Source organism: Leuciscus leuciscus (genome assembly GCF_965113295.1).
Source record: "Leuciscus leuciscus genome assembly, chromosome: 1".
NCBI classification, from domain to species: Eukaryota; Metazoa; Chordata; class Actinopteri; order Cypriniformes; family Leuciscidae; genus Leuciscus; species Leuciscus leuciscus.
Window position 1 is genome coordinate 56,001,665 of NC_138725.1, and position 24,693 is coordinate 56,026,357.

At 37.5% G+C, this 24,693-nt stretch overlaps 1 protein-coding gene and 1 long non-coding RNA gene across 4 annotated transcripts; one reads left to right on the forward strand and one right to left on the reverse strand.

Annotated features, from left to right (window-relative positions):
- Positions 1-576: 576 nt before the first annotated feature.
- Positions 577-19,827, reverse strand: emp2 (epithelial membrane protein 2). Its single transcript, XM_082137029.1, has 5 exons — positions 19,668-19,827; positions 3,174-3,288; positions 2,540-2,636; positions 2,308-2,448; positions 577-1,866 (listed from the first exon to the last, which is right to left on the reverse strand). The coding sequence occupies exons 2-5, from the start codon at positions 3,249-3,251 to the stop codon at positions 1,697-1,699; spliced, it is 486 nt and encodes a 161-aa protein (XP_081993155.1). The 5' UTR covers positions 3,252-3,288; positions 19,668-19,827; the 3' UTR covers positions 577-1,696.
- On the forward strand, positions 8,481-17,403 carry LOC309474508. Of its 3 annotated transcripts, none has more exons than XR_014197343.1 (2): positions 8,481-11,242; positions 11,337-17,403. It is a non-coding gene; the product is annotated as an uncharacterized lncRNA (long non-coding RNA). The 3 variants fall into 3 exon arrangements; XR_014197344.1 differs by having other exon boundaries at positions 8,481-11,224; XR_014197345.1 differs by having other exon boundaries at positions 8,481-11,220.
- Positions 19,828-24,693: the final 4,866 nt, after the last annotated feature.

The following is a 24,693-nucleotide window of genomic DNA, read 5'->3' on the forward strand; positions in this document are numbered from 1 at the left end:
TCAAACCATTTCTGTTATTACATAAAATGTTAGGTTTCAGAATAAAAGTCTTTACTCTGAAAATGGTTTATTCTAAAACCTAACATGTAATAAATGGTTTAAAGGGATAGTTCACCCAAAAATGAAAATGCTGTCATCATTTACTCTTCCTCAAGTTGTCCCAAACCTGTATGACTTTCTTTCTTCTGCTGAACACAAAAGAAAATATTTTGAAGAAAGTCTGTAACCAAACGACTGATGGACCCCATTGACTTCCATAGTAGGAAAAAAAATACTATGGAAGTCAATGGGGACCAGCAACTGTTTAATAACCAACCTTCTTTAAAATATCTTCTTTTGTGTTCAGCAGAAGAAAGAAAGTCATACAGGTTTGGAACAACTTGAGGAAGGGTAAATGATGACAGCATTTTCATTTTTGGGTGAACTATCCCTTTAACTATCATTTTGCCTGGTTTTCTTTTTTTTACATTTAAATATTTTCCATGACTAAACTGTCTTGGATCATATTTGTCACCATATTTTGAGAATGACCCAGCAGTATTTTGCTGTACACCAAAACAGAAAGAGAGTCTCAAATGGTTTTTTAATGTAAAATACATTTATTTGATTAAAAAAGAACAAAATTGACCCCTTTGTGGGGATCAGTCTCCAGAAACAGAGCAGACCTGAACAAGTCAGCAGACGTTTAAAAAAACAAAGCTGCCACATTGTGGTTTCATTCCAATTACAAAAGCCTTCATGAGCATTAAACAAAAATGTTCAGGCCTGTTGATATAATACTTCATTACAAAAAAAATATTAACAGCAACAATGCAGTTAGTCATAATAAATACAGCTTAACTTCACTTTCGCCTAAATAATTTTAGCTAAATGTGTTTTATTCCATAGCAGATTTGAGGATGAAAAGATTACATAAACGACAGGAAAACTGAATTGGTGTGCTTCACCAACACCATCATCTTCAGGTTATTAGCATGAATATGACGTATATCCCAAGTGCCCCAATCAAACACAATGCCTAAAGAACTATAGATCTGTACTTATGTTAATAATGATTTCAAATTAAATGCTGCAAACAAATAAAAACATGCAATATAATTAGTCAACACTAAAAAAACAATTTACAAAAAAAAAAAACTATACACGAGAACATATCGTGCTACTAATATTGACAATTTGTTCAGCTTCAAGTATGATATAGTGCTCAGCAAACTGCCAGCACAATATTTCAGATTTTGTTGTTTTTAGTTACTTTTCCCCCAAGCACATACAATGACCAGGAAACATCACACTATAACATGTTACTTACGACACACTAAGTGTTACGTATAAGGCCAATTTCACACCATGTATTGAGTATGAATACATGTCGAGCCTATAGTGGTTCCATTTTATAAATATGTCCTATTATATCTCCCACTCGTGTCTTTTTCAACTCCCTATTTTAACTCTAAATCACAGCACTATTTTTATTTTACTGGGCAGGTAGAACTAAATTATACACAGAAAGGGTTTTAAAAAAAAAAAGTGACATAGGCTACTATGAATAAAATCTAATTAGGTTTCCAGTATGCAGTGATTAATATTACAAGTTGATCTACTATTTAATCTACATATAAAAACAAGTATCATTACAAATAAAGTCTCTTGGCTAAGGCTGTAGCTGGTGGCAGCTAGCGAGGTGGTGTGTTGCGCTTTATTTGCGTTTTCTTAGTACTAGATACATCAAGCCGCTCAGAAATGTAATGGGGAAGGCGACCCAGGCGACGACGAAGGCGTATCCATACTCTCCGTTCTTAAAACCCTCACCATTGAAGATTAAGTGCTCTGCTGTGTAGATGGACGCAGCGGTCATCACACAGAAGGCTGTGGAAGTAAAGAAAAAAGAGGCAATTTACATTTGGTTGGTAACATTTCAGTTGATTCCCTATTGAGATGGGATACGGATAAGGTTAGGCACAGGTTTGGTGGAATGTTTAAGGGAACGGAAGGGTCAATAGTGTAGTTATAGATGATTAATTACATAAGTAATTATAGTACAATGTACAAGTACAATGTAAAAACATGTACATTGTGTTTCATGGAGTTATAAAGTGGAGCCCAAACATTTTCAAAATTGGCAGACTAGAAAAAAAGTGACTGTCAAATAATTGTTTGGTCACAAAATCATCCACTTCAAGGTGATTCAAGACCTCTCTTGACTTGTGTAATGACCAGCTGACTTGCATAGTATATAGGAAATAACTGAGAAATCGCAAATGTGCTGATAAAGAGGATTTAAAATATATATTGTGGGCATGAACTCACCGGACAAGAGCTGGATGATGGCCGTAAAGACAAATCTTTCCCCCTGCTTCAGACGGAAGAGCTGAAGGATGAAGACAAAGAAACCCACACAGCACAAGATAGTAGCCAGTATCATGGTGGCCTGGACAGTCTGGAGATAGGCTGATAAAGAAGAAGAGAACATGACACAAGGTTCATATAAAATAAATAAATACTGGTTACATTTTTTTATTTTATGATAATCTAGGCCCACCTGCATCAGAGGTTGCACTGTTTGGTATATCATAACAGTTTGTGGCATTGCAGTGATACCAGAGATCTAAGGAGAAGTTGTTCGAAATCCACCATTCCTAGAAAAGATGGAGAATAGTTTAGTTTTACTTTATATAATATAAAATAAACAGTATGTACCAATCAAAAGTTTATGTTTTTTATGTTTATGGAAGAAGTCTCTTATGCTTGCCAAGGCTGCATTTATTTAGCTACATGCTGAAAATTCAGCATTGTCATTACAGAAATAAATTACATTTTTAAATATATTCCAATAGAAATTCCAAAATTATGCCATTTTAACTTCTTGATGTTACATGATAAGAAAATATTAAATAAAAGAAACATCTCAAGAACTAATGAAGCCTAAACATGCTCCAAAAAACGTTGTATTTATTTATTTAAAGCAGAACATCTTTAGTTTGATTGCTTAGAAAATTATAGCACGCTGCACCATTTGAGGTAACCTTAGCAGAAATGGTGCTGGATGACTTAAACACCAAAGTTTAATTCCGAGAGTTTTGCTCAACGCTGGGATTTTTTGCTCAAATCCCTAACACTAATGATGAGCAGTAAGAGCAGATTAATTCAAAAAGACAAAAGAAAAATCAACTTACATTTCTGATGGTTGCTATGAAGAGTAGTATTGCGGAGGTGATGTGGAAGAGGATGATGGCGGCCAAAATAATCAACATGGCTGATGGTGGAACAGAAAATCAAAAGCAGGAGAATCTATAAAAAAAAAAAAAAAGGAAGACACATGAATATTAAACATCCTGTTGAATGAATACACAGACACTCATGAGAGCTGAAACTGAGAACTGGAACTGTAATTTGAGCAATAATAGTGTAAACAGTGATTCTCTAGATTTGGTGGGAAAATCACCATGTGTCCACTTGAACAGCCTCTTTTTACTCTGAACTTTGACCTTGGAAGTACTTTTCCACAACTATTTGTATTTTAAAAATACTAATTTAGAACAGTGAACACCAATGACAGGAAATTAACGGACAAACATTATCTTTAAAATTATTTATTTTATTAATTACCTAATTTTGTTTTGCACACTTGCTAGACCTTGCACTAATTTTTTAACAGCAAAATAAATAAATAAACAATAAAGAGTCAAACCATTATATATTATCATTTAATAAACTGTTTTTAGCATGATTTGAGATTAAGAAGCTACATATATGATACCAGTTGTCCTATTTTATTGAGATTTCAGTCCTTCCCTGTTCAAGTAGATAGAAGGCAAGTTCAAAACCTCACACGGGTTTTGCTGAAAAATGCCTACGTCACACACGTGAGCCTTGGAGTCGGCTGCTAATTTAGCTTCCCATGATTCACTGCAGTACGGCCATGTACAGACAGCCTATACATCTCAGCCTGCACCACAGACGCTTCGAGCCATTTATGAATGGCTTTTTCCCCTTTCACCTTGAATAGTGGGTGTAAGTTTATACTGGAGGTGAGAAACCTTTAATGGTTTCAAAGTGCTTTAATGCTCACTACTAGAGGATACAATTAAAAAAGGACAAAATCACCCCAGTACTAAGGCTGTGAAATACATGTCCAGATCGCTTTCGCAAAACCATATGTGGTGAACTCTCTTTACATCAACAATGGATGGATAGATCCTGATATGACTTTCTCTTATCCATGATAGAAAGTCATAAAACACAAAAGGAGAAATATAGCTGAATGTCACAAGGTCACATGGACTACTTTTATTAAGCTTTTATGCTGTTTTATTCCCCTGTCCTTTTTGGAGTTTGATGAGTCACAATTCAACTTCACTGCGTAGAACAGAACCCAGACGTTCTGCTAAATTTCTTTGGTGTGCAAGAAAGTCATAAAGGTTTGAAACAACATGCATATAATGGCAGATTTTTCATTTGTGGGTGAACTGTCCCTTTAAGAAGGGATGTGGGACACAGGGTGTGGCATTTCAGCAATGCAGAGTTTAGGCGGGAAAATGGTTAAAGAATTAAGGCCCAGCTTGAAGAAAGCAACAACAACAAAAAAACATACCCAATTACAGCTCACAACCAAGCCTCAGTGATTCAGCCAACACGGTCATGATAAAAGAGACCTTAGTCGGCTAACAGGAAGCCAGCCTCAGTACACAAGGGAGACACAATGTGGGAGGATACAGGATGACGCTCGTCTCTACAATCGCAAGCCTGAAAAATCACTTCTTTTTTAACTTTCACAATTTCTTGTAAGGTCAGGGGAGGTACTGGGAACTGAATTAAGCGTAGGCTTTAATAAAGACGGAGCATGTTGGTCATTTATTCAGAGCCTGTAGTGGAAATCCTCTGGAGACCTTCATCCCCCCAGGCTGTACATTAGATGTCTGTCTCTGTAGAGTGTAAAGTGGGAGGCTGGTCTCATTAAATAGTAGTGTATCATTGTCTCGGTCCACACATGTTCTTAATTTGCTCTGCAGTTGCCTTCCTGTGTTGTACTGAGAGGCGTAGAGGCATGGAAGGGGAGGAGCCAGAGGAAGAGGAATGGGAGACGAAAATCTCAAAACATACTGTCCAAAAATCTGTGATTTCAATAACAAATGTGTTGAACAGATCATTCTGTGGCAATAGTTCAAACTGTATGACTTTTTTTTACACCTTTTTTGAAGACATTAAAGGGATACTTCACCTCTGGAAAGATGAATGTGTATGTAAAATAGGTAATTTATGTAGAAGAAATGTGAAATTATTTTTTAACTTGGAGCTTTCTAGACTGAGAAAAGCCAGAAAATTTATTTTTGGCTCATGTGGATGAAAGACAACAACTCCCAGAATGCACTTGCTACGCTGCCCTAGGAGGCCACTCCCAAGCCACGCCTACCGGTTAGAGAGCGCAGTTGAAAAAAAGAAGGCTAGGCTACTAGTGAGACTCTGTGACGAGTTTGCCCGGGATTTCGAGATCGCCCAAAATGGATTCGGCTTTTGCGTTCTACAGTCGCCATTCATTATGTTTACTGTGGCGAGCAGGACGAGGCTGAGGGGCGCGGGAGAACGGCGCGAGACCGGTGGCGTGATTACTGAGACGCACCGATCTCGTATCTCTCACGGAGGAGCGGGAATTTTCTTAGCAATGTTAAAACGCACATCAACCAGTCACTTGTTTAGCGTTCATGTAAACACTACATTCAGATTCACCAATCGGAATGAATTCAGTAAGATTGAAACAAAAGGTGTGCATGTAAACAATGAATGGCAACTGCAGAAAGCAAAAGCCGAATCCCGGACATTTTGGACGATCTCGACGGCCGGACATGTCCGGGAAAAAGAGGATGTAACCCCTACTACTCAGCTTTCTCCACAGAACAAGAGCCTGCTAGCTTAGCTTCCAAAGAAAGACGGCTGACACTATGTGTACATTCTGTGAGTGAGATCCCACCTCCTATGGGCGGGCTGAAAACATGCGGGACAGCCCCTCCTACTGGCTGTAGTCTTTAGCCTCTGGCCAAAAAATCCTCGGATGACGCAAAATGACGATTTCGTCATTTTGCGTCATCTGAGGATTTTTTCCAGACAAAAAATACATAAATCTCTCATCTCAGGGGGATATGAGGGTAGAAAGCACGGTAATTCGAAAATACTACAGGTTTTCTACTAATACAAAGCTTAATGCTAAATCCTGAAGTATCCCTTTAAGATGAAAATTATCAAGTTAAAGAGACAGCAAATATCATAAAAGTAGTACAGATAAAACACAAGGTGTTTTTTCTAAATTGTTCTATTTTTGTACAATTTTGTACGCTTTATACCACTGCCCTGCCGACTTTGTGGGACCAAGGACCAACCCTTGCTCATAATGTTTAATCAAAATGTAATAACCTTCCGGTGAAAACGTCAGACTTCTTTTTGTGATGTATACAGGACTTCTCCAATCATTTAGTTCACGACTCTGCCCCTGCAAGCTCACATTCATCTGCCTCAGGGTTTCCAGGTTTGCTTACAAAACCAGCCCAATTGCTATTCAAAACCTGCCCAATCACGGCCAAAACTAGCCCAATCGCCGGGGGTGTGGGTTCCGAGTTCCTGGGGGTAAAAATCGAGTCCCGGGGATGGGAGTGTCGCTTTAACCCGTGGCAACAGTGTAAAAGTAGCCCAATTCTTGGCAATACTGATCCTCCCCCACTTTTGAGTGCAACGCCCACATCTCAACATACAATCAAAAACTGATGCATAGAATCAAGTCACCGCCCTGCATTTTTTCTTTTCCGATAATCCGCACATCACATGCACAAGGATGCACATCGCAATATGGAAAAAAATATCTGTCGCTTTACTTCTGTTTCCTCACAACTTTAAAATATTAAAAATGTATATGTAATAATATACACATTTCATTAAATAACATCTTAAGGCTATTTCTTTATGTATTTTCCAGCAGACACTGTATCAATTGGTTAGAATCCCTGCATTTCCAAGAGCTGCTGGGAGGCGCCTGTTAATTAGCTGAAATCTATAATGGCACAAATGTGGCATTTAACACACAGAGAACTAGTGTTTTGTTGTGTCCCACTGCGCAATGTGACGTCGTAGTGACGTCATTTTCATGTAATTTTTGGACGTCCAAATTTGGTCCATTGAAGGGGTTGTTTTGTAACGCCAGGCGACGTCTTTTTTCGACGTCTTCCGCACGTCATTTTTCGACGTCTTTCGCACGTCATTTTTCGACGTCTTCCGCACGTCATTTTTCGACGTCCATCCACAAAAGTTTGTTTACAATAAATCGCGCTCAGTGCTCTCAAACAAAACATCGGCTTCTCACACACACACACACACACACACACACACACACACACACACACACACACACACACACACACACACACACACACACACACACACACACACACACACACCTTGCTTTACCTGGGACTCGAACTCGTGATCATCTGCTCCACGTGCCAACGCCCTACTGTTTGAGCTACAGAGAGAGTGATATAATTTATGATTATCGCGTTTAGGCTAAAAATAGGTTCGGCGCTTGGATCACGAGCATCTTGCAGTACATTTAAAATATTTAAAATATAATATTTTAAATATTTTAAAAATATATTACATTTTAAATATAGCGATTTGGAAACGTGGATGGAGCAGTGAATAGGTTCATTACACAGCAAAATGACACGACAAACTCGCGTTTTGGAAAAGAGCTCTTCATTTGTAAATTAAAAAAAATTATAATAATCATGTAAATTTCCTGCACCTGTCATAGACGTCCAAAAAATTACCCAGTTCAGGTCCAATGTTGAACGTAAATATGACGTCCAAGTTGGGTCATGGTTGGACGTCCAAATAGTGGACCTAGTTTGGACGTCGAAAAAAATCACCCAGTTCAAAGGTCCAATGTTGAACGTCAATATGACGTCCAAGTTGGGTCATGGTTGGACGTCCAAATAGTGGACCTAGTTTGGACGTCGAAAAAAATTACCCAGTTCAAAGGTCCAATGTTGAACGTCAATATGACGTCCAAGTTGGGTCATGGTTGGACGTCCAAATTGTGGACCTAGTTTGGACGTCGAAAAAAATTACCCAGTTCAAAGGTCCAATGTTGAACGTCTATATGACGTCCAAGTTGGGTCATGGTTGGACGTCCAAATAGTGGACCTAGTTTGGACGTCGAAAAAAATTACCCAGTTCAAAGGTCCAATGTTGAACGTCTATATGACGTCCAAGTTGGGTCATGGTTGGACGTCCAAATAGTGGACCTAGTTTGGACGTCGAAAAAAATTACCCAGTTCAAAGGTCCAATGTTGAACGTCTATATGACGTCCAAGTTGGGTCATGGTTGGACGTCCAAATAGTGGACCTAGTTTGGACGTCGAATAGATGTCCAGAATTGGTCATGGACCGACGGACCCAATATAGACATGATCTGCACGTCTATCCGACGTCCAATGTTTAGTGGGGTATGTCACAGTAGCTCTCTGAATGGTGGGAAATTGAGGAACATTCATGTAAATGGTTAAGATGTGAGGAAAAATGTAATCCTTTGACTAGACAGAGGCCCACTGCATACAGGATACATGAGGAAGAACATACTGAAAATTGTATGTTGGCTACACAGAGGGATAATCGTCTGTGCACTGTCCCCTCAGACCTTTTAGGAACAAAAGATCTATTGTAGAGGTCTTCAGAGACCAAGGGCAAGAGTAGAATGAGCTTCACAGTTGATTTACTTCAGCTTTCACAGAAACTGTGAACCTGTAATCATCAAAAGCGGCAATACACAACCACACAGGTCCTAAAGGGGTCATGAAATCAAATTTTCCTTGAGCTTTTGGCATATAAGAGGTCATTATTAAACAGAAAATGACTCATTTTGGAATGTTCCTATGATGTCATAGATATTTGAAAGAACTCCTACTTCTACATTGTTACCACTGTAGCCCCGCCCACTGATTCACACATGACAAGTTGTAGTAGGTAAACAACATGTGTGATGCTAACACTGGATTGAGCATCTAAGCAATAAACATGCTTTTGAAGAGTGCAAAATTTTGTGCAGTGCCAGGTTGTGGAAAAACACAGTCTCTGCATAACCCTTCCTTCTGATGCTGGATTTGCAGAGAGACTGAAATTAAAAAACTATACTGTGCCTTCTATTTTGGATCCGACAAGAACAGTGCAACACACTTATGTTAGTAAAAAAGTTTTTACTGTGTCACAATTGCTTTGTTACAGATAGTTTGATATGTACTGATTATGTGTACGTGTCTAACCAAAATCACCAGTGACCAGTGATTTCTGATATGTAATGATTATTCATGTACAGATGTGGGCAGATGTTCTTTGTCTATGTGTATATGCAAATCAAACCAGTGACTAAACTGTCAACTTCACATTGTTTCTCTTAGTAGGAAGAAAATATGTTGTTTAAACTGTAATTAAATTATATATAAAAAACGATCAAGAACGCTCCCTTTACAATCACTGGAGCTGTCAATCAAACAGCGAGAGTTTATCAGTGACTGAGTTCTGGACTCTCGCCAAAACCCCCGTTATAATCAACAAATCTCTTATTTACATCGTGTTGGCACTGTTAGTTTTGATGAAAGCATTCGTGAGACTGCAGAAATGACGAGATCACTGTATTCATGTGCTCAATATGTCTGTGATCGGCTACAATGCTCACTGCAACCTTTTATGCCACAATCTAAATATAATCATAATGCGACAGATCTAAATATAATGTCATAAATTACACATTCCACGATTATAAAGCCTTGAGAGCTATAATAGTAAAAAGTGCTAAAAGTTTTCGAGCGAGTTCCACATGTAATATTTAATCTGCAAAGATATCAGCCAATCAGAGCAGTGGGCGTTTACACTGAAGACTCGCAGCAGACACGCCCCTTCAAACAGAGTGTTCAAATCAGAAGATTAAAAATGATCAAATAATGTAGTTCATGACCCCTTTAAAGAAATAATACGGATTCAGTATAATTTAAGCACAGTTGTTACTGTATGTTGTTAACCACAAATATGAATGTCTTGTCCCTACTTTTCTTTAAAAATGTAAAAATCTCTGTTACAGTGAGGCACTTATTGGAAGTAAATTGGGCCAATCCATGAACATCAAAATACTCGCCACAAGACATAAACAATACGTGTGTTATAACTATTTTAAATTTGTTTAAATAACCTTTCTGTGTAAATTTATATCCAATTTCACTGCCATGAATTTTATATATTCCAAAATGAATTGCCATGACAACATAAAGCCTAAAACTTTAAAAAGTAATGTATGACCGTAATTTAAACAACTTTACAGCTCAAATAATACACAGGTCTTAACAGAACAATTAATGTAAGTGATATTATAATAAACTACCCTTTTCTGCTTTAAAAAAAATCCTTCAAACATTAATATCGTTAACAAAAACTAAATCTAAAACTGATCATTTTTGTTAATTAAGCACTAAAATTGCTAGATGGGAAATAAATAAAAAGTAAAACTGAACTAAATTGAAATTGAAATAAATTAAACCTTAATAATAATAATAATAATAATAATAATATTTAAAATAAATATATAATAATAAAATGACAAAAAAAAGTTCAAATGGAATATAAAAAAGCAAATCCAAAATATAAATAAAAAATACAATAGTATATAAATAATACTAAAATATCACTGGTCTGAACTTAACTTGAAGCCAGAATATTCCTTTAAATGATGGATCTGGATTATGTCTATATATATATGAAACAAGTGAGAACAGAACTGCAACAACTGTGATTACACAAGTGCAATCTAAACACCGTGTGTGGCCTTGAGTGTGGCTAACCATTTTAATGAATAAATTTGTCAGTTCTCTACATTAGATCAATCAGTCAGGCTAAAGTCAAATCACAAATCACAGACATCTGTACCACAGCTGCACAAGACAAAGAGAGAGAAAAAAATCCAGCTTTTAGTTCAGCCTCAAAACTGAGTTTCAGTTTGCTATGTACAATCCTGCGGGATGATAATGACAGCCATACCTCCAAAGCCTTGAGGTTTCCAGAGCACTTACAAACCATCATTAGTAAATTAATTGGAGTCAGCATTTTAAGGTAGCAGATAAGCCATGTCGACTTCTTTCTGTTGGAGAAATGTCTGCCTGCGTGTGTGTGTGTGTGTGTGTGTGTGTGTGTGTGTGTGTGTGTGTGTGTGTGTGTGTGTGTGTGTGTGTGTGTGTGTGTGTGTGTGTGTGTGTGTGTGTGTGTGTGTGTGTGTGTGTGTGTGTGTGTGTGTGTGTGTGTGTGTGTAGACAGAAGCCCCTGCTCATTTCCCCTAAGCTTGGTGGAAAACGCTGACTTGAGTTTCACTTTTAATGTCATTTTTTCATAAAAGCCGCAGTCTCCAGCAAGCTTCCAAGTCGGCCACTGCTGAAAACAGAAGCTGCAGTCATGGAACAAATGATTGAGATGAGAAGGAAAGCTTCAATGCCACCCAGCAAAGCTTTGTGGATTTAATCGTGGGCATGTAAGTTACGGTATGACTAGGATATCAGCACTGATTAACAGATCTGTTTTAATTCTGATTTGATTCATTTGGAAATCTCAGTAAAAATATCAACAGACTTGCTTCAATTATTATGTACTAGTCTTAAAGCAATAGATAAAAAATTATACTGTCCTTCGGATGAGACGTTAAACCGAGGTCCTGACTCTCTCTTGTCATTAAAAATCCCAGGATGTCCTTCAGAAAAAGAGTAGGGGTGTCATCCTGGCCAACCATCATGGCCTCCTAATCATCCCCATATATACACACTGATTGGCATCATCACTCTCTCTCCTCTCCACCAATAAGCTGGTGTGTGGTGGGCGTTCTGGCACAATATGGCTGCCGTCGCATCATCCAGGTGGATGCTGCACATTGGTGGTGGTTGAGGAGATAATTTTTGGGAGAACGATCCCTTTAAGTGCAACATAGTTTCACTTTATTTTCATATTGGCATATTTTGCAGTCCTCATGGGACCACAGAACCTTTTTAATCTGTAAATACCATGTGACAAATTACTTTTTAAAGTGATCTGAACACTGATTGGCTGATTATACGCAAACAATGGTGGTCCATTTAGGAGGCTGATAAACAATTTGATTATTGAAACCAGTAAAATATTATACTTGATTTTTATATATTTTCTGATTATTATGCTATTACTCTTACTTTAACAACAAAGAAAATATTTGATTGAATATATTTATTTTAATATATTTATAAAATTACTTTCAAAATATAGTTTTTACATTATATTTGCAGTTATCTGAGTTATGCACATAGGTCAATGGATTAAAACAAATGTTACCTTTATAACTTTCATTGTTCCATGTATTTTTGAGGCGACTCAGCCTGCCAACTCAGTTCTCTGACCACAAATATGTGATGTCAAAGGCAGTTACCGCACAGACGACCCAACAATTACTCCCATTTCATTGTGCGTCATTGTGTCTCCTACAGAATTAAAACAGAAGCAGAGTGAACTCAGGGAAAGGAATGTTCCTCAGCAACATGACGCAGCCAGACATCCCTAACTCTGCTCATGAAACAAATTTGAGTGAAACTGAAATCCAAAGGATTAGGTGTTTTATGAATTATGTCTGGTGCAAATATTGTGTTCATGAAGTCCAGATAATACAACATTTGTTAAATAAATCCATAAATGATGAGAAAAACATGCAAATGTGAACTGCAGAACACACTACCACCCAGATTGACCTAACCTGACCCTAACTGCAGCGTTGAGCAAGAGGGAAAACCTCAAAGTAAACGAGGGATTTGAGGAGGAATGTTTTAGTGTGTCGGTTGACATGGCCGGCGGTTTCAAATGTCGTCCCGTACAGTAACAAAGCATTCATGGGTTGTTTCACACTCCTGAGACCAACTCACACTTCGAGATCTTAAAGAATGCAGATAAAAGGGAAGAAAAACGTGCAATGGATCAGAAACGGGCAGAAATGATGATGAGTTTAGTGTGGAGTCAACCCGTACACGCCTTTCATTTCAGACGTCCTTCACTGCCAGGATAAAAGGAAAAGGGCTAAAAAGAACTGTTCTCTGAAACAGTGAAGGTTAAAAGCCATGGATAAACAACATCTTCATCTCTCAGGCAAGTGCTAGGCTTTCTTAAAGCTATAAACAATGATTTAATTAAGATCAATGCATTCTCACAGACTCATTTCCACTGAGGCACTCATGTTTATCCTATCAGGGACAGGCGTTAGTTTTAAAATACAGTTGTAAATTAAACATAGCCCTGTTCTTGCTCAATAAAGTTCAAATTAAGCACAAGCAGCTGAAATGTGCCTGCTTGGTCCTAACTAACTTATTTCCCAACAGGCCTCTTGTAACATTCGGTGGCTGCAGTTCACACATCAAAACATCAAGATAAGCATTTTCACACATTCTGCCGTACAGTATATTTGTCAATGGCATCTTGGGTAATCTGTAGCTAAAATCTGTAATCTGGGGTATGTGTTGTAATTCGCTACAAGGATCAAGGAAACAAACAGACCTCTGCCACACATCTTTGACCCGTCTGTGCCACTTCATTCACGTGATAGAGAATACTGGGCTGGGCACCATACTTTCCCTTGGTTTTCTTTGTTTGCTATTCTGCAGAATTATATTCTACATCACACTTTTTACCATATAATGTTAAATCATGGGCGTGTAACACCGTGTCTACACCAGACGCGAAAGGCGTGACAAAAATTAATTATAACTCATAATCTGTGATGCTGTCTACACTAAATACAGCATGGCACGAAGTGACACGACAAATTCCCGACAGTAAACGGACGCCCTATTCTATTTCTGACATACTTCAATGCTACTTCTGATATGAAGGACAAATGGATTTGCAATGGTCGCTTAGTCGTGTACGGTGTGGACAGCTTACATCGTGTGAAAAATGAAAATTCTGTCATCATTTACTCACCCTCATGTTGTTCCAAACATGCATTACTTTTTTTTTCTGTGGAACAAAAGAAGATACTATAAAGAACATTGGGGTCCAAACAACATTGACTTTCACTGTATAAATGTTTTATTTTTTTAAAATGTCTTCTTTTTGTTCAGCAGAAGAAAGAGAGACACACAGGGTATGGAACGACATGAGGGTGAACTGTTATTTTAGCTGCTTTTTAAGCAGATTTAATAATAATGAAAATTTCTGATTAAAACGTATTTTAAATCATTTTAATCAATCAAATTCAGAATCATTTGAAGAAGGATTACAATGCATTGGTGAATCATTTTTCCCCACCCCTACTAATTTTATAACATCATTCAAAGCCATAATAGTATGTAAATATGTTTTGCCAGTTAACCTAAAATGTCATGTGATTTGTGTTTCCTAATGAAAACATATAGCAGTTAGACAAAAATGTAGAGCGGGGACTTGGTTCTATGTATCATTTGTTGATTGGATAGAGCCAGATCTGAATATGAGATTTCAGTCAATTGTGAGAAAGGGCAGGGGCTAAAGCAGGAAGAATTATTGGAGAGATCTGGACTATGACATCAATTTCACTGGAAGATCCAGTTATGACCTTTTGTTTAAAATGTAAAAAAATAAAATAATGCATTAATCAATTGTTCACAATAAGATCAATAAGAAACATTTAAAGGGTGAATTTCCATTTCATGCTGACCTTGATATCTAAATGACCTTTTTTTATTCTGGTTTAATTCAAACATATTATTCAATATGCCTGAATCAAACTCACTACACCAAACCATACTTAAAACAAACAAGTCATTTTTGAGTCAGTTCAGATAGAAATAGCTCCTCAAATTAACAACTACACCTTGCATATGTCGTGAAACTGAAATTATGCAGCTCTGAACACACGCCAAGAATCATATCTGTTCCTGACATCTCTGATTATCTTTTCCATACTGTTCAACCCCTGCAGCACCACTGAAGCTTGTGAAATATAATGGGAACACAAGGCTTATTTTTGGAGAAAACACAAAAGCCAGAATTGCTGCCTTTGGAAGGCTGCCAGAAATGAAGTTAAATGTACTGAACAAACAAAGCTTGGTTTTGGGTATCGTCTATAAAGCATTTTAAGCCTCACCCACTTTTTGGACACACACACAAAAAAGGAAATGAAAAAGCAAAACAAACTCCCAGCAAAAATGATGTGCACAGTGTGAACGCAACTTTTACGAAGACTTAAGGTCTCTGTACACAACCCTGAGGTTCTCCACTGATATTTCAACAACGGGCAGTTTTGGCACAAGGGATTCCTCATTTTGTAAAAGGAGTGTATTTTGGCAAGGCACATGTGTTCCTGCTGCAGCTGATCTCAGGAGGAGCCTCATTCACACACGGTAGGGTCCCGTTTGGCTCTCGGCGTGGCCTGCTGGGTTGAAAGTCTGCACTGGGAGCTGATAGGCTTTCATCTTCATTGCTGTGGCTCTACCACAGAGCAATGGCGCTCAGGTGCCGCAGGCTGTGTTTTCACATCGCATTCCACTGATGACACGCCGCCAGCGTGAGTAACGGCTCCCACATGGATCTGTCAAAAGACACGCTGCCGAAACCCAGCGGCTACATCCAGACGACCTCTCTCGCTGAGAATCAGGACGGCCATGATTAATGCATTTACACACTGTCCAGATTCTCAGTAGCTCCTTTGATCTTTCATCAGGGATGAAGAGAGGACTCTTGTTACTCCCAAAGAGCTTCTTGTTGCTTCCAGTGCAATTAAAGCAGCAAGTTTTAAATCTTAAGTGTGCTAAAACTACAGACAAGAGAAGAGTTTTGAGGCCAATGCTCAGTAAAATCAGACTGACTAAGGTCATAAACACTACCGTTCAAAACTCTGGGATCTGTAAGATTTTTTTAATGTTTTTAAAGACGTCTTTTATGCTCAATCCTGCATTTATCTGATCCGAATTGCAGTAAAATAAATAATAATAATACTGTGAAATATAAATGTAAAATATTTTATATGCTTTAATAAAATATATTTTAAAATGTAATTTATTCCTGTGATGTCAAAGCTGAATTTTCAGCATCATTACTCCAGTCTTCAGTGTCTAATATTCGAATATGCTGATTTGCTGCTCAAGAAACATTTATTATTATTATCTTAAGTGTGCTAAAAAAACTCAAAAACTGATGCTGCATTATCCAGGAAACTGAATAATGCATTATTCAGTTTCACTCAAAAACACTCAAAAACACACTCAAAAACTGATCCTGCATTATCCAGGAGTCTGAAAACACATTGAAATCTAAGAAACATCACAGTATTAATAAGTAATATTCACTATTACTCTATTTCTATGCCATTTTTTTTCACAATATTTGTCATCTCAAAATCCAGAATTTACACTACACTTAAACTCACAAAATTGATTAGACATTTAATTGACAATGATTTTAGTGTTACCTTAGAAAAATATTATAGGTTTAAGTATAGGTGATTATATAGGCACCCACCCTCCCTTTGATTCTCCAAATTTTATAAAATTTCTGACTGAAAATTGACTGGTAAAACAGTAGGCATGACAATACAGACACACCCATATGATCAAATCCTCCTCTCATCTCTAAATACATAGATATATGTCTCTTCCTTTCTCCTCTCTTACATTAGTATGGAATGTGACTGTTTATTGCTAAACATGACACTGTTCTTGTGTTTGAAACTGGTCTGGGTCTCTGGTAAGGCTGGTATCTCATAAGACCTCCTCGTAGAGTTTTTAATATGCTAACGCGTCTTTAAGCTTCAGAAATGTCACCCCTGTGCACACTTGGCTACCAAAATTCACAGCAACACATGTGCAACTCATTGTCTCAATCCCAACAACATGCAAACACATCATAACATCCCAGACTCAAAGACTCAGACTGGTTTTACGATTCACACATTTTCCAAGCCACTTTATCAGTGACAAAACAGTGACCCTGGATTCAACCTATCACTGGAGAGGAATGAGTTTCAGTGTTATTCTTTCTGTAATTGGTGAAAACAAATAAAGATTACAAAGCCTCAAGTCAATAGAAACATCATTAGAGGACTCTCTCTCATTTCACCGCATTATTTTCCAGAGAACTCTCCAATGATCTGATATATCTACCGAATCCTCACAATAGTAGTTCATGGCAAGATGAAACTATTTGAAATTCTTTGTTATAGTTTTGCTGAAGCAATAATAGAGTTTGGAAAAATCTCCCAGTCCATTACAGTCTCCCTTCAATTAAAGTTCAGAATCATGTGGTGTTAGTTTCATTTGAACATGCAATGACCATGTAAATAGGAGTAGCAGCACATTTTAAGTTTCATGTACCTTAAACCTAAACCTCACCCAAAAATGAAACTTTTGTCATCACTTACTCACCCTTGAGTTGTTCCAAACCTATATGAATTTCTTTCTTCTGCTGAACACAAAAGAAGATATTTTGAAGAATGTTGGTAACTAGACAGTTGATGGTCACCAGTGACTTCCATAGTAGGAAAAAAGAATACTATGGAAGTCAGTGGCTTGGTTGGTTACCAACATTCTTCAAAATATCTTATTTTGTGTTCAACAGAAGAAAGAAACTCATACAGGTTTGGAACAACTTGAGGGTGAGGAAATGAGTGAGGAAATGAATTATTTGGGTATCCTATCTAGGAGGACTATCCCTTTAAAGATCTAATGCTTATTATGTTTGCATGTGGACAATGTACAACACATTTAACATGTATTATGAATGAGTTTGCAGTCTGTATTGAATGTGATTCTAATGTGAATGTAATTTTGCATGATTCACCAACAAATTACTCTTATGAGTGAATCTAAAACATACAGAGTGAATCAAATCAGGAAAATATAAACAGATATCCAGTCAAAAATTGTATTTTGCTTTGCTGTGAATATGCTGATATTCAGATGGATGTTTATTCACATGGTGTTCTGAGTCCGTTATTGATTCAACCCTATAGTTTAACTACCGGCATTACATGCTAAACTCTTTTGCAAATTTGATTTAAAAAAAAAAAGAATACATGATTTGTTTGGGGGGGGGATTTAGTCTCTTACAAACAAATCTAAGACTATATGGAAGAATCAACTGTAGCTTGATCACTCTGAGCTTGACGTGAGGAAAAAAAACACAAAGTATCCAGAGCTTAGGTTCAGCCAAAGGGAGAGGCATTTCCTGATCCAATCATTGACAGCATGCATTCTAATGAAACAGCCCATCCGCAAAAAACCCGCCACCTATTCTCTGGAAAGCCCTGCAAGCAGCACATTTCTGAGTGGCATCAGTTAGATCAATCAGAGACCCAAAACAAAAGAGAAAAAGAAACTGAGGTTGGAAACAACTTAGTCAACAAGCAACTGGAAAAATCGTTCACTTTTGCAGCATGGAAAATTAATACATGGAGGAAAAAAAGCCATCACTTTGTCATCCAATCATCCAATATAGACTCTCAACAGGGGAGTTGGTGCAAAATGGCCACCACAACAGAGTTGTGGCATGGGTGATGTATGGAAAGGTTGGACTCCCACACAAACTGTGTGTAGAATGATAAATATGTTTCAAATAACGATGGATATGAGTTTTCATGGTGGCCAGACTATAAATCATACTGTGTTTTAAAGGCTTGTGCATATATCCTTTCCGAAGGCGGTTTGGCTTTTGATAGGTTGGTTTGAATTATGGCACTCGCTGCGGCTGTGTTTGTGTTGTAATGGCAGAGCAGACGGGCATCCGGAAATCCAGTCCAGTGAAAACGCCTGCACCTCATGAACACACTTCACACTCCCCACCCCCAAAATCCCACGAGCAACACCCCCAATATCCCACGAGCAACATGCTGGAATGTGCCACTGAGAAAGCACTGCAACTATCTATCTCGCACAAACTGAACTGAGTGAGATCAAATTGAGAGACATGCAAAATTAATCAGACATGCGAAACATGTTATAGCACCAACCTCAGGAACAACACTTGGTCCTGTAAAGCACAAAACATCACACCCTCTACATTTAATGTCCGTCTTTTTTATAACATCTACATTTATTTTTCATCTACAACATCTTTTAACTGGAACATGTTTGTTCAATAAATATTTACTATTTTGACAGATAAAATGCTTTCACCAGGGGGCGATATAGGAGACAAAGTTGGTGGTTCTTCGCTCTAAAAGATTTAAAAATGAACAGCCGCCAAACATGAGAACTAATGCTGAAGATTTAAGTAGCCTGCTGGATAATTTAGTTTTTTCAAAACATCGTTGTTTTTTTTTTTTTTTATGTAAAAACTGAAGTCCATCTCCCACTTGCTTCAAAGTATAATAAAAAAGATTACAAGTAAACAAAACATGTCTAAGTAATAAGTATAAGCTGGTGATTCATCAGTGAAGCATCACCGCCAACGCCCCTTTTCTCACAAACTTTCTTCTCTTCAGTTTAAAAGGCTTTAAACTCTCAAACACATAAATAAAATACCTTAGACAGCAATAAATCAACTGTCTACTGACTCCAGACAGTATTTTCTAGACATCCGAGATGCTGTGATCCTCTCTTAAGAGTTTTATCACTCACCTAAAAACTGTTTGCATGCAGAAAAAGTAACTGATTCACACTCACCACTGTAGAGAAGCCTAAAAGGATCAAATATTGTATAGTTTGGAAAGGGCAGCCAGATGTGGAGACGAAGTGATGCAAGCGTGACTGCAGAGTAAACGTAGTAGTAGTGAAATGAGGAAAAAGTGCGTGCTCCTCCTCTCCAAAATCCTGAACTGCCCAGAACTCTGGTTGGGTGTGGTCTGGAACTCAATACATGCTGTGCAGAGGAAGGGAGGGAGGGGAAGCTTTTCGGGAAGCATTAGGTGTTGACATTATGTACTGAATTCTTTGTGGAATGCTTCCTTTTGAATCTGTACAAAGTTTAAAACTTCAGAAGTCAACATCACATGTCATTTGTCTTAAAACAGCCAGCTCAAAATGTCTCGTGCATCTATTTTTCCTCTCATTCTCACATGCTCTCGAAAGAGAATGTGACAGATTTGGTTGGTGGTTTGTTTATGTGTGTCTATATGTGGTTCTCTGTGGTGTTAAAGAAGACCAAGAGTGCAGAGGAAAGTCTTAGCCTTAGTAAAGTTCCTGGCGGGAACTGAGAATGAGGCCAGCGGCAGGAAGTGTGGAGCAAGGAGATTTACTCACATAGGAAACTGTTAAATCCAACAGCTTCGCCCCCAAATTCAGCAACTGAATGCTCAGCTACCTCTCCCTTGTTCTTCTGAGTAGCTGCTTCTGTGGACATCCAGATGGTTCTCCCGATATAAAATTACTACAATGCCTATAGTTAAGTACGGTACATACTGTTTATCAATAGAATAGAACAGTGTAGCCACATGTATGTATATTTGTAGTTCCACTGTGCATATTTATTATGTAACAGGGCTATATTGATATAAAGCATTGTTTTATGCCATCTGCAGCCATCTGCAAATATTTGTGTCTATTCATTTCCTGTGTGCTCCTCCCTTTTGCATTACAACCCCAGGATTCTGGCTCCCTGGGTTTCCTGAGTATGTGTGTGAGATCTAAACTAGTTGACTTTATGGGTTGACTGACTCTGAGTAACTCCAGACTAAGACTTGGCTGATTGTCTTCATCTCTAACAGGACAGCAGTGCTTAAATAAACAAAATATATTTTTTTCTGATTTTAAACATGGGAAAATATATGAACTAATATTCAAACTATAGTACATTTTGTAGACAAACTTTTTTTAATATTAATCACCAGCACTAGTAAATTGTATAAATGTACAGTGAGATTCAAAATTCAAAATCAGGGATACAAGTTTTTAAAATCTTAAAATTTTTATAATATGATGTAAAGTAATGAAGAAATATTTAAGATTCTACACAATTTTTAAGTCACTAGGTCAATTAAATAACTAAATATGCGAGAATACCCATGTTAACGCTTTTAGATTTTTTTTTTTTTTTTTTTTGCATTACAATTACTCAAAATATATTCTACTTACTCAAGTTAACATCTATACCAATCTATATTGACATGCCTTTATCATCCATGGCGGTTTCAGAAAATACCTTGGATGCCTGTACAAAGTACTAGGATTTGTCATGGGAAAACAAATCTTGTCACAGTCTCAATCAATGATTGTGCTCATTTACAACTTAAAGCATCAGGCATGTATCTTTTACACTTACTCTGGTGCCAAAATTCTGAAAACTGGAATCGTAACTAACAATGCAAAATTCTATTCTAGAAGGAAGAGTTTCCAAGCATGCACACTCCTCCATAGCTATTCAGTCAATGCATTCCTCTTTTGTCACTCAGCTGTCATATTCTGCAGTGATTACAGAGCAGGCAAACTTTGCTCATGCTATATTTAAATCCACTATGGGTTATGAAGTGCCATTGTTCAATTAAAGACAGCAGAAATACAACTAAAAAAGCATTGCCAAGAGAAATGCCTATGAGCCGCTTTTACCCACAGCCCACATTTATACTGTACAAAACATTACAAAGACAAGCAATGCAGGTGAAAACTGGTTTTTCTCTGCCTGTCTTGGACATTTTAGATGTGTGTGCTTTTGTTGACAAAACTATCAGAGCACAGATTGATGTAATAAAAAAACATGAAAGCAGTAAAATGTGTATTTACCATTGGGTCTTTAAAAAAGACTTAAAATGCAATGTTAGGACATTGCTAGGTGCCATAAATGTCATAATAAAATACTTAAATACTCAAATAAAATAAAATACTACTGCAGTGCGTTAAAGGTGAAGTGTGTAATTTAGTAGAATCACCAAATGGAACTGCCTTCTACCACTGGTCTAACAAACATACAGTCCCATCCCAAAATCATATCAAATGTTGCAATGTTGGGCAGCTCAAACTTTTCGGGGAAATCAACCTATGAATGGCTTATCAAAAAGTTACACCCGTCACCTCTATGCTTCGTTTACAATTAAAAAGGTTCTGGTTTCGATCAGACATAGCAGGTTTATGTGCTCAGACTGTGCTGGATGCCTGGATGCTTCTGGCTCAGTCAGTGCAGTGATGTGGAAACTCTGGAGATCTAGACAGCTGTGAAACAGCAGGCTGACTGCCAAACAGCGCAGAATAAGGTGGAGCCAAAAACTGGGGTGGCCCCTCCGTGGCCTCTCTAAACCCTCTGCACTAGTCTAGCATTGTGCTTTAGATCTCTGCCTAATGAAAAAGGCAAAATGGAACAAGTATTTTATTTCATGCATCGGGAATCTGTACGCATGTATGCAGGATCAGAGCACAGTGTGTGAACTAATTATTGTTTGTTTAAAGTCTATCATCCTTCCATTGTACTTCCAAGTCAGTCTTCTCCCATCTTATCACTATTGTCAAATATGTTTTAATGACTGAATGGAACTACAAACCATCTCCAAGTTAAAGCTGAAGTGTGTTCTTTCTTTTGAATTGCAAAAACAATGACTGCTTTCAAACAGGTTCCCTGAACACTGTTCCCCGTCTCGCATTGGTCATTTAAGTGAAAGTAACATGTGAAGGCCAAGTATGGTACCCCATATTTGGAATTTGTCCTCTGCATTTAACCCATCCAAGTTAGGGCACACACATTAGGAGTAGTGAGTAGTGAACACACATACAGTGCAAACTGTGGACACACACACCCGGAGCAGTGGGCAGCCTTGGGGGTTCGGTGACTTGCTCAAGGGCACCTCAGTCATTTCCTGCCAGTATTGAGAGTCGAACCCGCAACCTTCAGCTTTGATAGCACCACAGTGTGTTAAACTTTTTGGGGAAATCAACCTAGAAAAAGGCTTCCCTAAATTTAATGGTAATTTCTATAAAAGTGATCCTTCACATTTCAAACAGCTCTAATGAATCATATTCATGTGTTCTTAGGTGGGTGTTTTCCTCACTGCAAGGGTCAACAAACCATACGGCCTGAATAATCAGGATTCTTGAGCAGCCAAGGTGACAAAGTGCAGACGAGGAAGGTTAGAAGCGACAGGCTGTTTTGGGAAGAATGCTGTGGGTGATTACCAGGTCACAGGTGGAGAAGTACAGCAGTTAAACCCTGGGGGGTTGAAGTGGGTTGGACTACACCATGTCTCTGAACTTTTTAAAAGCAACAAGACTGTTTGTTTCCATGATAAAGAGTTTGTTTCCTAATAAGTTCATCTAATTTACCATGTATGCAAAATACCACATCATAACTAACCTGGAACAATAGAATACAAAAAAAAGAGAAGAATTATAGCTAAAAGCATTTGAGTTTTGAGGGAATATGCTGCCACTTCTTTTAGATGGCAAAAAAAAGAAGAAAAAAGATTCCTATAGAAATTCATGTACCTTTTAAAATACTTTTTAATTCAGAAAAGTATACAGTACTTGATAATAAAATGAATATTTTATATATGCATGTTTCCAGTTTTTTTTTTTTTTCAATTTTCAAAATAGTAAATATATTTTTGAAAAGCTGGATATATAGTATATATAATATAGTAAAGTATACTATAAAAAATATAGTATCTTACATTAATTAACAATTAATTAAATATTTATTATTAATTTAATGAAAAATTATTTAATGAATTTTAAAAAATTGTATAAATTATTTTATACTGGAATAATATTTTTTCTAATAACTTACAAAAAGTAATTTTTATGTCAGTGGTGTTACCGCATTATATAAAACTCCAAAACTTAAACAATACTATGTTATAGGCAGGAAGATCCTTGTCTTTTATGATTCCTGCTGAGAACATAAGCTGGTGTTAAACTCTAAGCTCTGTGCATATAGTGTCCTGCATGGAGACACCGCCCATTTGCTCGGGGGGAAATGGGGGTAAAAAGCTCTATTGTGTTGGCAGTAAAACCAGTTTTAACACTTCCTCCTACACCTTTCCAGTCCCATCAATAGCTGTGAACAGCACAACATTTATTTTGCTGGACATGTTTTCCATACAATTTGCATTTCATCTTTCGTTCATTTGTTTAAAAACGTGTGACCCACAGGAGAGCATTTGAGCAGAGGAGTCAAGAGCTCTCCAGCCTCCTGACAGAGGCTCCTCTTTCACACTGACATAAGCAGAATGAATTGCTTTCTCCCTGTTCTGATTAAGCTCAAGAGCTCTAGTAGCCCTGCAGAAGTGGAAGGAAATGAAGACAAAAGTGGCCACACTGATGAATATGAATGAAAGATTTATAAAAGAGCTCTAATTGTACCCAAGCTTCTGAACAGAGTGTAGTTCCTGTCAGTTGTTGGAGCAGTTCTCCTTGTGCCAGCAGCTCAACTGATTATGTGCGCTTCTGGCCATTGACTTGAGGCTACACCTTCTGAATCAACAGACCTTAATAACTTCGATAAATAATGAAATACACTATAGGTCAATAAACCAGAGAATTTGAGTAAACTTGGTCCTATAGATGGATGATCACCGGGGTTGAGCAACACTCATAAGAATAATCTCCTCAATAAACAAGCTGGAATTTGAAATGAATTGGCCACCATTCACAGAGATGTTGAAGTGAAATTTCAATTGAAATGACAGGAAGGAGTTTAATTAATTGCGATGCAAAGAAATTAAACATAGTCATTCAATAGTGGAATTACATTAGTCCAACACGACAACAA